Raw genomic sequence first — 12,704 nt, forward strand, 5'->3', positions numbered from 1 at the left:
TAAGAAAAAAACATTATCCTCGTAGGTACCTCAGACGTTTATAAAGTGCGATTTTTTTAATCACCGTCGCCCTGCTTAGGTCGAACTTTTCAACTAATTTTTCCTTCCTTTTTGGGTTCCTTCCAAACGTTTGAACTGAAATTTTGTAAATATTTTGAATTTCTTAGAATTATAAAGAAAATATAGATTTATAAAGAAGGTAGAACGAAAAAAATTGTTACCAAACTATTAAACCTACCAAAGCAACACATGATTACATCTGAATTGTCTACTTCTTGAAACAACAACTGAGCCCTCAATAAAAATAAAATGTCTTCGCATTTTAACTCGAACCTTACAAAATCAAGATCAGCAGATACTTTAAACACACCAAATGATCGTTACGTGAAAAGAGAAAAATCATATGATCGTTTTTGTGACTATTTTAATCGCGATAATCATTTACAAAGCGATTCATCCCAGGATATTTGCGTTATAATTGATGACCGTTCAGATGTATCTTCAATTGATAAAGAACAATTAGACAGTGGAGTTACGTACACATCCCAATTAGATGATGAAAATCTGTCAGCTTTGGATGAGAAAATATGTAAGCTAAATAGTGAGTATATGACAATATTTAATGGAATCGTAATATTCTGGACATGTTTCATAATAAAGAAAAAAACATTGCCATCTGTATTTTTAAATATATACTCATATGTGGCTTGGGTGGATTTTCATAGAATTCGGCGTAGAATTCAGTGGCGTAAAATACTTACATTTAAAGTATGTTTATAAAGTAATATAATAATCGAAATAACTTTCTCTACTCCCTAGTACCTCCCAATTATCATTCAATACTGATTCTTCTTTGATCGTTTATAATGTATGTTTATTTATTAGATTTGCTGCTGGAACAGCATCTTTTATTAAAAGCACTGAAGGAAGACCTGCTCAGTTCTAATTTAGTCTTGAGCAAATTAACATCGGCTCAACGACCGGACTCACCAAAGGATTCTACAAATACGTAAGAGTTTTTTATAATAGAAAACCAATTGTGTCACCTAATTAGTTTAACTCATTCAATTTTACGTGTGGTACAAGTTATCAGTGATTTGTATTTTTGAATGAGCACTTACACATAGACACACACGTACAGTAAACATCCTTGCTTAAATAAATATAAATGCATGTTAAATAGAACGCCTTCGCTCAGAATCCTAAGGAGCATGTATTATTCATGCTTAGTGGGTAATAAATAAACTATTAATATATTTTATTAGAATCATGTACACGACAACATAAAAATATCGCTCAATGATTTCATATACGGAAGGTACGTGATTTTTAACAAAAAAGGGGGAAAAATATGAATAAAAACTCATACTTTCATTAAATTCAATTCTTCCATTATACTTTAACATATCATTAACAAATTCTACATAACGGCTTTTCATCTGCCATATGTATTGAGTATCACCAACCCGCATGGAGTATCTTATGAGATCCAAACCTTATAAAGAGAAGAGGTCTTAACTGAAAAGAAGGACATTACCTTACTTTCACACAATCTTGTTTATAATCCTTATATCTGTCGTAATAAGCAAAATATTTTAGATCAGATGATGCAACGAAAGTCTTAGCAGATGCTACACAGTTTGACGGCAAAAGAATACGCTCCAGAGATCTGATAGACGCAAAAACGACACAAACGCAAAATGTCGATATACAAATTCGACAGGTTCTCAATGACTTCCTACAAAGCGATGTAAGTTATAATAATAAACTTCTTCATGTCACTAGAATATATTCAAATCCAAACACTAAAATATACACAAATCCTTTATGGCTAGCTAGCTAACTAGTTCCAAATCTTAAAAGAAGATGACTTTGCCCAGCAATTATGGGAAGTTACGTAAGTAGACTTAAAACAAGGCGGATAAAATATATCGTAAATTGGTGCGCTACCGCGATTTCATTTTTTTTCTTTTAGATTTTTAAAAATATAACTACAGTTATATTTTTTTAGATTTTTAAAAATATAACTACAGTTATAATTTACGATATCTTTTATACGCCTTGTTTTAAGTCTCTTCGTTACCAATAATTTAATAATTAACTATTTTTAATAATTCGTCAGGATCTAAAGGACCGAATAGCATCAGCAACAGCAGAGAGTGTGAAAGAGGTTATCAGTAATTGTTTCTCTGCCACTTTCCCCAGTGCTTACATACCCATCATGCAACAATCACATCGCCGACTGCTCAGACACGTTACAAGAACATTAGAGAATGCATTCAATGAACGTGAGACATTAATTCAAATTACATATGTTTTCATTAATAGTATTGTATCATAGACAGAAATATAAAGTTTAAAAATGTGCTAATTTTGCTCAACAACAGTTGCTACATTCATTAGAAAAAAGTATTATGATGTTTTTTATTGCAGTAGAAGCAGGATCTTCGTTTTTCAAATCAGTGAATAAAACTTCACGGTCGCTTCGAGTAGCATTAGAGAAACACCAAGTTCTTTTGGAGAATAACAAGTCAGGAATCTTTGATAATTTGCAAAGCACGTTACAAATGTGAGTATTGATTTATATGTAATATATAAATACCGTTAATATTTGTTGGTATAAATTCGTATATTTTTTTGTTACGCTCAAAATGCTTTTAAAGAAAGGACGTAGTTCTATTGAGAGTTTCTTAACTTGTGAATGATTTCATATGAATTAAGATAGTCTCTTAATTATAGTCTATTGCAGTACATCTATATATACCTAATATATAATACACTAATGGTTTTTTATCTATTTTAAATTTTAGAATTTTAAAAAATGAACTCAAAGAATGGCGGGAGCAATTATTAGGCATACTAATGCCACAGTTGCAAACAGACGTTTGGGATGAAAATTCTGCCCTACACGAGATAGAAATATTCTCTCATATCAGCCCACCGCAACCGGCCGATCCCGAAAGATCGATAATTGATCAATTAGTAAATAATATTACCTACATTAAATTATTTTCCAATTTAAAAATATTTTTTCGCCGAAAACAGATTTTTTTTTAACGAATTATTTGTTGAAGTGTTTCTGTATAGAATACTTTCTACTGTTATTTTGTAGATGAAATCAGCGGAGATTAACAAACAGATAAAAGAAGGCGACATTAATAAATCCTTCGAGGAAGCTCTATCGTCCTCGGATTTGTCCCTTGTGATGGCAGCTTGCAAGGCTGCCGACTTGGATAAGGTGTTCTCTACGCCATGCAGTCTAAAACAGTCAGTGTTGTTGTCTCTAGTTCAACAACTCGCTACTGATATGGTCCACGATACTCAACTTAAATGCAGGTCAATAATATATTTATTTTATTGATCAATAATCAAAAAAATCTTATAGTACCTATTGACATATTTATGATACTATCATTTAATTAATATTTATCGTGACGTGATTTTATCTATTCGCAGATATTTGGAAGAAGCGTTAATAAATCTAAACCCATCAGATCAAACTACACGCATGCATTTACCTTTGGTTGTTGGAGAAGTTCACAAACACCTATCGAAATTCCTTCGATCTTTTCCAAGTCATGTAGCGAGTCGTCGTATAAGCTTAATCATCATGGCTGCTAATAATTTATTAAAATAAGTCATATGCAATTATTATTATTATTGTATTATTCTGAGTTGATTTTGAATAAAGTTTCTGAAACTTTTTTGGTCGATCTTTATTTCCTCGACACCAGATAAAAAAAAATTGGTATTGGAATTGTTTTATCGGGTGGACAAGTTACCAGATAACACATATTGGACTATGATTGGTTAGCAATTTTAAAAGCTTTTAATTGGGCCAATAGGCAACCCATTCCTTAAACACAATTAGAATCGAAACATTGAAAACAGACTATAATGTATTATATGACATCAATGATCAAAGCTCGCAAACGGAACGGCGACGGGCACTCGGCCTGCGGCCAAAACCTCAGCTGTCATTCGGTCTGCAAACTGTCTGTCATTAAGTGTCATCTGATATATATTTTTATTTTATTTACAGATACGATTACGATGTTCGGATGTTATTTTTAAGAGGAAAAGTATTAAAATGAGTATACATAGCTGAAATATTGCGAGAAGACAAAACAAATAAACGCTAAAAGTGATAATTGAACGTAAACTATGTCAAAACAATATTATATTACGCTGACGCTTTTATTGACGCCAAATATCTTGCTGTGTGCAACAGCGGCCGTGCACAGTCACAGCATCGATAATACGGAGCGAGAATCGGACGGCGCGTACCGGCCGAGAGACTATGTGCACTATAACGACGCCGGTCATAACGTGGAGTTCGATCACGAAGCGATACTAGGTGCGCCTCAGCTATACGTACATGTTTACTCGGTCACGTTGCTCCGGCGCAGCGTTTTGCAATGCACGATGTTTAGTCGGTGATAAGGAATGCGATAGTGGATATGTCTATAAAACCAGCTCTTTTATTTCTCGTGCCCGCTGTTTTGGTGGTAACATATTATTTCTCAATAGGTAGCGTCAGGGAGGCCGAGGAATATGACTCGCTCAGTCACGAGGAGGCGAAGCGGCGGTTCGCACTTTTACTGCCAAAAATGGACCTCAATGGTGATTCCTATGTCGACCAGTCTGAGCTTAAGAAGTGGATCCTGAACTCTTTTGTGTGAGTTGACTCATAATATTTTTAAGTACTTTACATTCAAAAATGTATTAAGCGAAAGCAAAAAGAGATTGTATAATTTAATTAAAAATTCAATATCAGCTTTCCTTTTGCCAGTGAAAAACTCCAAATATTTGCCAACAACCTACAATAGGTTTTTATGGCAAATATTAAAACATTCCTTTTATTTGAAGATGTAAAATTCACTTAGAACATCAGTGAATGAAATATTTCTATATCAAATTATCAAACAACACATGAGCTTGTATTAAAAAATGAAGCTTAGCATATCAAAAAGGAGCAAGCTCCATATAACTTTTATATTCAAAAGACTGATTAGCATATATTTCCATATGTATTTATAAGTGATTCAATACAATCTATGTCTGGTTTTTATTTTATTTTTACAAACTGTATCAAGGCTGTGAAATGTGTTCCCATAGCTTCTATTAAGGCTTAAAATAGAAGTCCTCAAAAAACTTGATTTATTATTTTAAGACAAGGTATTTACCTTGTCTTAAAATTCGCACACAAAGTATTTTGGTATGACCTTGACCTATAAGATGTGTATAATGTTTTTATCAGGAATGCGTAACTTTAAATGTGTTTCTTATATGAAAAAACAGTGAACATTATTTTGTACATAATTGAATAAGTTAAAACATCAATCTCAGAAACCAATGATTCTATATTTATAAATCTTTACATGAATAATACCTACATTGGTTTTGTGCTTGATTGTCTTAGTAATGAACCACCTTTTTGTTCTTTTACTAACTGAGATCAATAAATTGTACCGCTACATTCTAGTTTAAGGGATTAAAGTGCTATAATTAGCATAGATGAGTATAAAATTTTGTTATTACCCAAAACTAAGACCACAAGAGTTAGTGATTGATACATAAGATTCAGTACTCTGTAATTTTTTCTCAATCTGAAATCTATAAACTAAACTAACTTTACACTACTAAAGTGTGATCTCTTTCGCTCATGTAAGCTTAAGATGATAGTACTTCTGTGGTGAAGTAAAATTAAACACAAAAACAGCGATCTCATGTAGTCGTCAAAAATGTGGCAAAAATATAAACATAACTATTGAGTTATGTAGATTAAATAGAAATATGTTAAAATTGTTTTAAAAGTTTTAAGCCATATAACTTAAAACTTCATACACAGATCAATACAAGTAAAAGTGTGTAAATGGTACGGCTTTGTGTAAACTCATCTGGGTTATCATATATCATATATTGTGGGGTATAAGCAACAATATGTTGTATTGCTGTGTTTTGCTTTGAAAGGTGAGTGTGTGGGTACCTCGTGATCAGTGTAACTTCAGGTACAAGGGCCCAAGGTTGGTAACTCGTTGGGGACTGGAGAATGAGAATGTCTATGGGCGGTGGTGACCACTTACCATCAGGTGGCCCATTTACCCGTCCTATTTCATAAAAAATGAATTAATAAAATATTTTTAAATTGTAGTGATATCTTAATTAATGAATTTCTGATTTAGAAAGTTATCCCAAGAGGAAGCCGAGGAGCGCATGTCAGAAACGGACAGTAACCAAGATGGGATAGTCACGTGGTCGGAGTATATCAAGGACGCTTTTGGTGTCAGCGCTGAGGAGGAACTCGACTCCGAGGATATCGGGGACACGGGCATGGTACGTGATGAAAATGATGGTGCTTTTCTATAATGGTTTTCAGTTTCTGAGTCAGCAACTTATCGCAATTCTTCAGCACGTCGCTAACTGTGTGTCATATATCGTTGACAACTTAAGATTGTAAACCTTTTTACACCAAAAGGAACACCTGTCATAGGAAGGTTTCGAATAATAGCCTTAATAGTGATGTCCTATAGCTCAATATAATATTCTTTAGCTGGGCAAATCATTAATTATGTTCCTTAAATAATGCTCATCTCCACAGTATAAATAAAAGATGATAAATAAAAATCGATCACAACATTTACGACCTACAATAATTTACAAACGTAAGAGATTAAAAACATTTGACAATCTATACTCTATCTAAAGTAACTCTGTCTGTTACTCTATTGCAAACGAATTTGATGAAATTTGATATGCAAGTTTAGACCCCAAGGTAGGACTTCTTATGCCCAGTTCCTGATGACCGAACCTTAAAAAGCAAGTAAACCGCGAGTGACAAACATTAAAAGTCTGTAAAATTCCCACTGCTGGGATAAGGCCTCCTCTCTTTTTTGAGGAGAAGATTTGGAACATATTCCACCACGCTACTCCAATGCGGTTTGGTGGATACACATGTGGCAGAATTTCGTTGGAATTAGACACATGCAGGTTTCGTCACGATGTTTTCCTTCATCGCCGAGCAATTATAAACACAAATTAAGCACATGAAAATTCAGTGGTGATTGCCTGTGTTTGAACCCGCAATTATCGATTGAGATGCACGCGTTCTAACCACTGGGCCATCTCGGCTCTCGCGGGTGACAATTAGTTACAAATATGTGAACAGTATAAAGTAGATGGAAATGTGATGGCTGAAGAATTTAATTGGTTAAATGTGTCAATTGCATTAGCACGCTCCGTTTATGATGACGCTATTAAATTTCCAGTAGTCACGAGCAGCTGTCAAACGGGTCATAAAGTCGATACAATTACATTATATTTAAGGATGTTTATTTCGAATTTTAGTCACAAAATTTTCTACCTTTATATCTTTTATAACTTTTATAAGAATACTTAGGACAAGTTTTCAAGACCTGAATCTTGTATTGTCTTTATTAAGTTTATTGCTTAAGTATTTATTCACTGTATGCTTAGTATTATAACAGAGATTTAAACAAAGACAATTTTAGAACGTTTTACTATTTTGATGTATCTGATGCTCCGCGGTGAAGGAAAGTATCTTGAAGTAATAAATTACTATCTTCTGTCTGAATTCTTTTAAACGTCGAGAACTTAAGGCTTAAGTTGGATCGTTGGTACGACGATTTCTATGACGTCAGCAGCGATGATTTGGTTGATTTTATTTCAGAAACTGATGAACATTTATGTTTCAATATATCTCTGATAGGACTGTTATTTATTTTATCTATCTATCTATCTATTAGTCAACTTAAAATACATGTTGCAACTCTATAATTGTAGATTATACTTAACGTATTCGTATCTATGTAAAATTATTATAAGCGTGCATTAGTATGATAGTGAGTAACGCTCATACTTACAAAATGTTTTAGTGTGCACGTGAAATCCAAGAGTATTTTATTAAAATTCCGATAATTTGAAATAAAGGAAAAAATTCCTTCGTAAGTGACGTACCTCGTCGTCCCGGGATCCAATTAAAAAGAATGTTACTAAGTATATTATGAAGTGCAATTCCCGGCAGCTGGTGCGCGAGGAGAAGGCCATGTGGCGCGCCGCCGACGGCAACGGCGACGGCGCGCTCGACTTCGACGAGTTCGCGGTGAGCTCGCTGTATTCGATACCATTCTGTTTATTGATAATCAACAATTTGATTCTTTTAACTTCTACTTCTACTCTGCCAGGTGTTCTCTAACCCCGAGGAGCACGAGTCGATGCACGTCTTCCTCGTGAACCAGACGATACGGGAGAAGGACCTCAACGGAGACGGACTCATCAGCTTCCACGAGTACATCGGAGACAGGGGTATGATGTCACGATTAAATTTCACTTATACATACATAAATTAAATGCAAACCCGAAAGATCCGCTCGAACGGTAATGAGTGTGATGAACGCCTAGTTTGAAACAAAAGTAGAGGTATTCCGCAACAGACCCGTAAGCACGGAAACCAGGTGCTTAGCTAAACTTTTCACAGGCGCGTTTATCTGGCTTCACATTCGGCTTTTGCATTTTTGGCAGACCGCATAGTTTCAGCGGTTGCGCAATTGTTGTATGTTGTTCTATACAAATATTTGTATATATAACTGATGGTTCTTAGTTAGTGCGCGTAGCCTTTCTTATCCTCTGCTCGTAGTGTCGCCATATCATATCCGCGAGCATACTTCATATATTTTTGTTATAGTCATCGATGTCGATTATGAAAACAGCATTTCGTTTATCGACATTCATTCATACATCGTTATTTTCCCTCACTTTCCGGAGAGCTGCTATCGTAACGTATTCAGAGAGTACAATGGTTACCAAGATAAGGCAGTGCAAATACAGGCAAGCGCTAATGTAGGAATAAAATGAGCCAGAAGTACATGTGTCGTAGGAGTGACCGATAAAGTTTGCCGCGTATTTAAGGTTAATATAATAATCTAATAAAAATCCATAAATCTAAAGAGCCTCGCACAACGTTCACTCCAATCCAATTATGTTAGTCTAGTGCGCTCGTAACATTAAAGTAGTAATACATGCCTTATAATTGTTTCTTTCGACGATTTATGGAATAGTTGATATTTCTTACGGCAATTTCAATCGGTTTTGGCGACCCCTTACCATCTCGTACAGTATCTAACAAAGACGTGTTAGTGATTTAAGTACAATAATATTGTTACAAACTCAGAGTAATGAACCGAGTTCTCCGAACATCAAAGTGTGCTGCGTTTCAGATCAAATGCTCCTGTTCTCTTATCTCAGTGTCCAAAATCATTCATTACGTTTTAATGTTTTAACAATTTTGTATAATGATTTGGTTTTCATATTCAATTGGTACCAAAACATTACCAATAGCGAGTCTTCATTTATATTAAATGTCCATTAAAACTGCTCATTTCAAAGATTCTTAAGATCATATTATCTTTGTTGTATGTTTATTTTATCTCTGTTATGTATGTATATGATATTAAGTATATAGCCACGGTTAGACATAGTAAAGGTTTTAAATTAACAAAAAAAATATTGTTAGAGGAAAAAGGCGTTCGGGTAGACTGAATTCAAAACGACGACCAAATTGTGTATTTTAGTTCGCTGATATTTCGAAGGCTTACCTTTAAAGTAAGCACTAAAAGTAAAGCGTTTCTTATATAAAACATATTGAATTACGTAAGGGTTTTGTTAAAAAAAAGTGTGTTGTTTGATATTTGCATTGTGTTTGAGTATATTTCTTCTTCATTCTAAGTACAAGAATATATATTTTTAAAAAAATAATTGATTAATTCAGCAACAAATTCCTTGAGATTATTTTAGTACCTCGATGTTCGATCTCGATCGTCATTCACGTTCTTATAAAATGATTGATAAAGTTTTAATTATTATATACATATTTGTACTATTTCGAATACATGGTATGTGTTGAACTGTTGTTCCGCGCAGGCGCGCAGCGGGACCAGGAGTGGCTGATAGCGGAGCGCGACAAGTTCGAGCACGAGCTGGACCGCGACCGCGACGGCCTGCTGGCGCCCGACGAGCTGCGGCGCTGGCTCGTGCCCGACAACGAGTGAGTACCATCCGCCACCACACACATGACGGTCAGACGTGACGGCCACATGGTTAAAGGTATAGCGGCGATAATAGCTGATAGTACCCTTTTGAGTTCGACTTTCAAATATACTTTTAGTAGATTGTTCCCAAGCTTTTAACACCCTACAACATACCTTTATTATTATCTTAATTACATAACCATACATTTAATCTTGCTACCATTAAACGGTTCCTCACTTAAGTTCCAGAGCTGTCATGATTAATGCCAACTATCTCTCACTACGAATATAAACCAGGTATCAGAGGGAGTTCCACGGGGTTTAATGTTGGGGTTCACTTTTTATTTCAGACTTAGATATCACATTGAATACCTTTAACCAAATTTTTCCGGACCTGGGGAATAACAATGGCAGTCGAGAAACATACCCATGCCGCTCGACTAAGACTGCTGCTCATACGTGTCACTCGATTATAACAAATAGATATTTTGAATATAATGTAGAATTTAACAAAGAGTCGCGCCACCGTCCGCTTGCAGCGAGATAGCGGAGGAGGAGGCGGAGCACCTGCTGGCGACGGCGGACGACGACGGCGACGCGCGGCTGTCGCACCGCGAGCTGCTCGCCCACCGCGCCGCGTTCGTGGGCGGCGGGCACGCGCCCGAGCGCTTCGACGACGAGCTGTAGGCGCGGCTGCGACCCCCCCCCCCCCTCTTGATGTTTGTTCACTCGTATCGCCGATACACACATGTACACAGACTTTTTCACGACCAACGTCTTCCGTTCCGTGTCTGTACTGATACCCAAAACTAACGTCCGCTAGATGTTAATACGTCGATGGATCCATTTTTTTTGTCTGTGTTTGTGCGTCCTCTTCGTACGATGTTTAGGTGCGAATCTAAGATGTTAAAACTAGCACCGCATCCGTTTCAAATATGCCTCTATAATACATTATTTTTAAATAATCTTTAGTGTCAGTCTGTTATACTCGTTCAGCTAAACGAATTAGAAAGGACCAAATATAGCTGTCTCATTCTTAAGTGGAAGAGTGAAAAGGATAGCATGCATCTTAGTTCGATTCGATCAAAATTAATCTATAGGTTGGATACTAATATGACATCTAAATAAATACAACAGGATCGCCATCAACAATATATCTTTATAACATTAAAATAATATTCAAAACATTTATTTACACCCAACCTATGTATGTATCTCTGTCTAACATAAACGTAAAAGAGAGACAAAAAATTGTCTAATATTAATTACATCAATTTAAAATCTCGTATATTATATATAATTATTTATTGATAGTTTATTTTTATTAAACGAACCTCAAATGTTCATAATATTATGAACTATTCCGATTTCACTGAGATGCGCACACGCACATTTTCAATACTATAAATACCCACGCTACACGAATGTTCCGGAGCCTAACTGCAGTCCGGCCAACTTAGTTTGCCCGGTATACAATTTCAACATATTTTAAAAGTAATATCGGAATAGTTTTTAAATATAGTCTTGCCATATATATATTAAATATAGTTAGGATTTACAAAAAAAATAGAGAATTGTTATCAGACTACTATAAACCGTTCGCAGTACGTATTCAATTTTATTTTATCGATTATTAAGTGGAGTGATTTCCGTGTAACTAAATTATTTGATAATTTTATTTTACTAAACGTGCTCCTTATACGGGATTGTAAACAATACCAATCCAAATATCGACGTTAAATATTTTGATACTGTATCTATAAAATATTGTATCAATTAAACATGATTAGCATTTAGTTTTATTAATATTTCGTTAGTATTTCTATTGTTTTTGTCTGTACTTAGAAGTTACTTAGATGCTTTTGCGACTTATTAATGTCTGTTTTTATGTTTCTAAGGTTTGTTTCTGTTGTGCTTAACTAATATTAACATGTGAACATTAATTTTGACCGTAGCGCGCTAATTTACTGGGCCGGATTATCCATTAGGCATTTCAGACTGCCTTGATGCCCCACTGGTTGGGAGCCAGGCAGACGGACAAAAATGTCTTTGTCATATAGGAAACATCGTCATTATGATTAGAATTAAGTCGTTGTAGAAAAAGTAGAACCATTTTACGAAGCTAGAATGAGCACAGGCCCCTGAGAACTGCCTCGCCCGGGGACACCGATATGGTTATTCCGGTCCCGTAACTTTATTTCATTTTCAACCAAATCCACCCAACCGATGAAGCCTGTGGAATTGTGCACACACTCGGTGCAACAATACAAACTATTATACAATTTTTTTATAAGTTTCGAAATAAACGCTTTATTATATATAATAGTTGTTTTATTTTAAATTGATGTATGAACTTATTTTCCCTCGAAGATTCGACACATATATATTCGTATACACGCCATTTATTCCATAAAATCATACGACTTACCTGTGTAAGTAGATGAAAACAAGAAGATTAAATGTTAGGCGGATATGCACGTATTTAAGAAAACACTAAATTGATTGAAAAGGCTAAATTAATTTATTCATCGAGCATTTCAAAACATTAAACTATTAATTCTGTATCATTTTATAGTCATTAGAGAATGACATTTCGGTAGCTTTTGTAATAAAATGAGTAAAATATTTAAATTGTTATCGGCTTTAAATAAACATAAA

The 12,704-nt window shown here is 34.9% G+C and overlaps 2 protein-coding genes across 2 annotated transcripts; both read left to right on the forward strand.

Annotated features, from left to right (window-relative positions):
• The first annotated feature begins 233 nt into the window (after positions 1-233).
• Positions 234-3,700, forward strand: LOC113396669 (enhancer of mRNA-decapping protein 4-like). The gene is made up of 8 exons (XM_026634708.2): positions 234-601; positions 886-1,009; positions 1,600-1,750; positions 2,123-2,288; positions 2,434-2,569; positions 2,811-2,982; positions 3,113-3,336; positions 3,457-3,700. Exons 1-8 carry the CDS (start codon positions 310-312, stop codon positions 3,635-3,637), a joined length of 1,446 nt encoding a protein of 481 aa, XP_026490493.2. The 5' UTR covers positions 234-309; the 3' UTR covers positions 3,638-3,700.
• Positions 3,701-3,981: 281 nt separating this feature from the next.
• Positions 3,982-12,369, forward strand: LOC113396703 (reticulocalbin-2). Its single transcript, XM_026634752.2, has 7 exons — positions 3,982-4,357; positions 4,531-4,678; positions 6,186-6,336; positions 8,045-8,122; positions 8,205-8,325; positions 9,940-10,063; positions 10,586-12,369. The coding sequence occupies exons 1-7, from the start codon at positions 4,165-4,167 to the stop codon at positions 10,731-10,733; spliced, it is 963 nt and encodes a 320-aa protein (XP_026490537.1). The 5' UTR covers positions 3,982-4,164; the 3' UTR covers positions 10,734-12,369.
• The last annotated feature ends 335 nt before the right edge of the window (positions 12,370-12,704 follow it).

This window comes from Vanessa tameamea, chromosome 4 (assembly GCF_037043105.1).
Source record: "Vanessa tameamea isolate UH-Manoa-2023 chromosome 4, ilVanTame1 primary haplotype, whole genome shotgun sequence".
NCBI classification, from domain to species: domain Eukaryota; kingdom Metazoa; phylum Arthropoda; class Insecta; order Lepidoptera; family Nymphalidae; genus Vanessa; species Vanessa tameamea.

Excerpts from the sequence above, each read along its gene's own strand:
- LOC113396703 (XM_026634752.2), top strand. The coding sequence starts at position 4,165 with ATGTCAAAACAATATTATATTACGCTGACGCTTTTATTGACGCCAAAT. Across the intron at positions 4,358-4,530 it reads CGATCACGAAGCGATACTAG|GTAGCGTCAGGGAGGCCGAG; the intron begins GTGCGCCTCAGC and ends ATTTCTCAATAG. Across the intron at positions 4,679-6,185 it reads TGGATCCTGAACTCTTTTGT|AAAGTTATCCCAAGAGGAAG; the intron begins GTGAGTTGACTC and ends TTTCTGATTTAG.
- LOC113396669 (XM_026634708.2), top strand. The coding sequence starts at position 310 with ATGTCTTCGCATTTTAACTCGAACCTTACAAAATCAAGATCAGCAGAT. Across the intron at positions 1,010-1,599 it reads CCAAAGGATTCTACAAATAC|ATCAGATGATGCAACGAAAG; the intron begins GTAAGAGTTTTT and ends AAAATATTTTAG. Across the intron at positions 3,337-3,456 it reads GATACTCAACTTAAATGCAG|ATATTTGGAAGAAGCGTTAA; the intron begins GTCAATAATATA and ends ATCTATTCGCAG.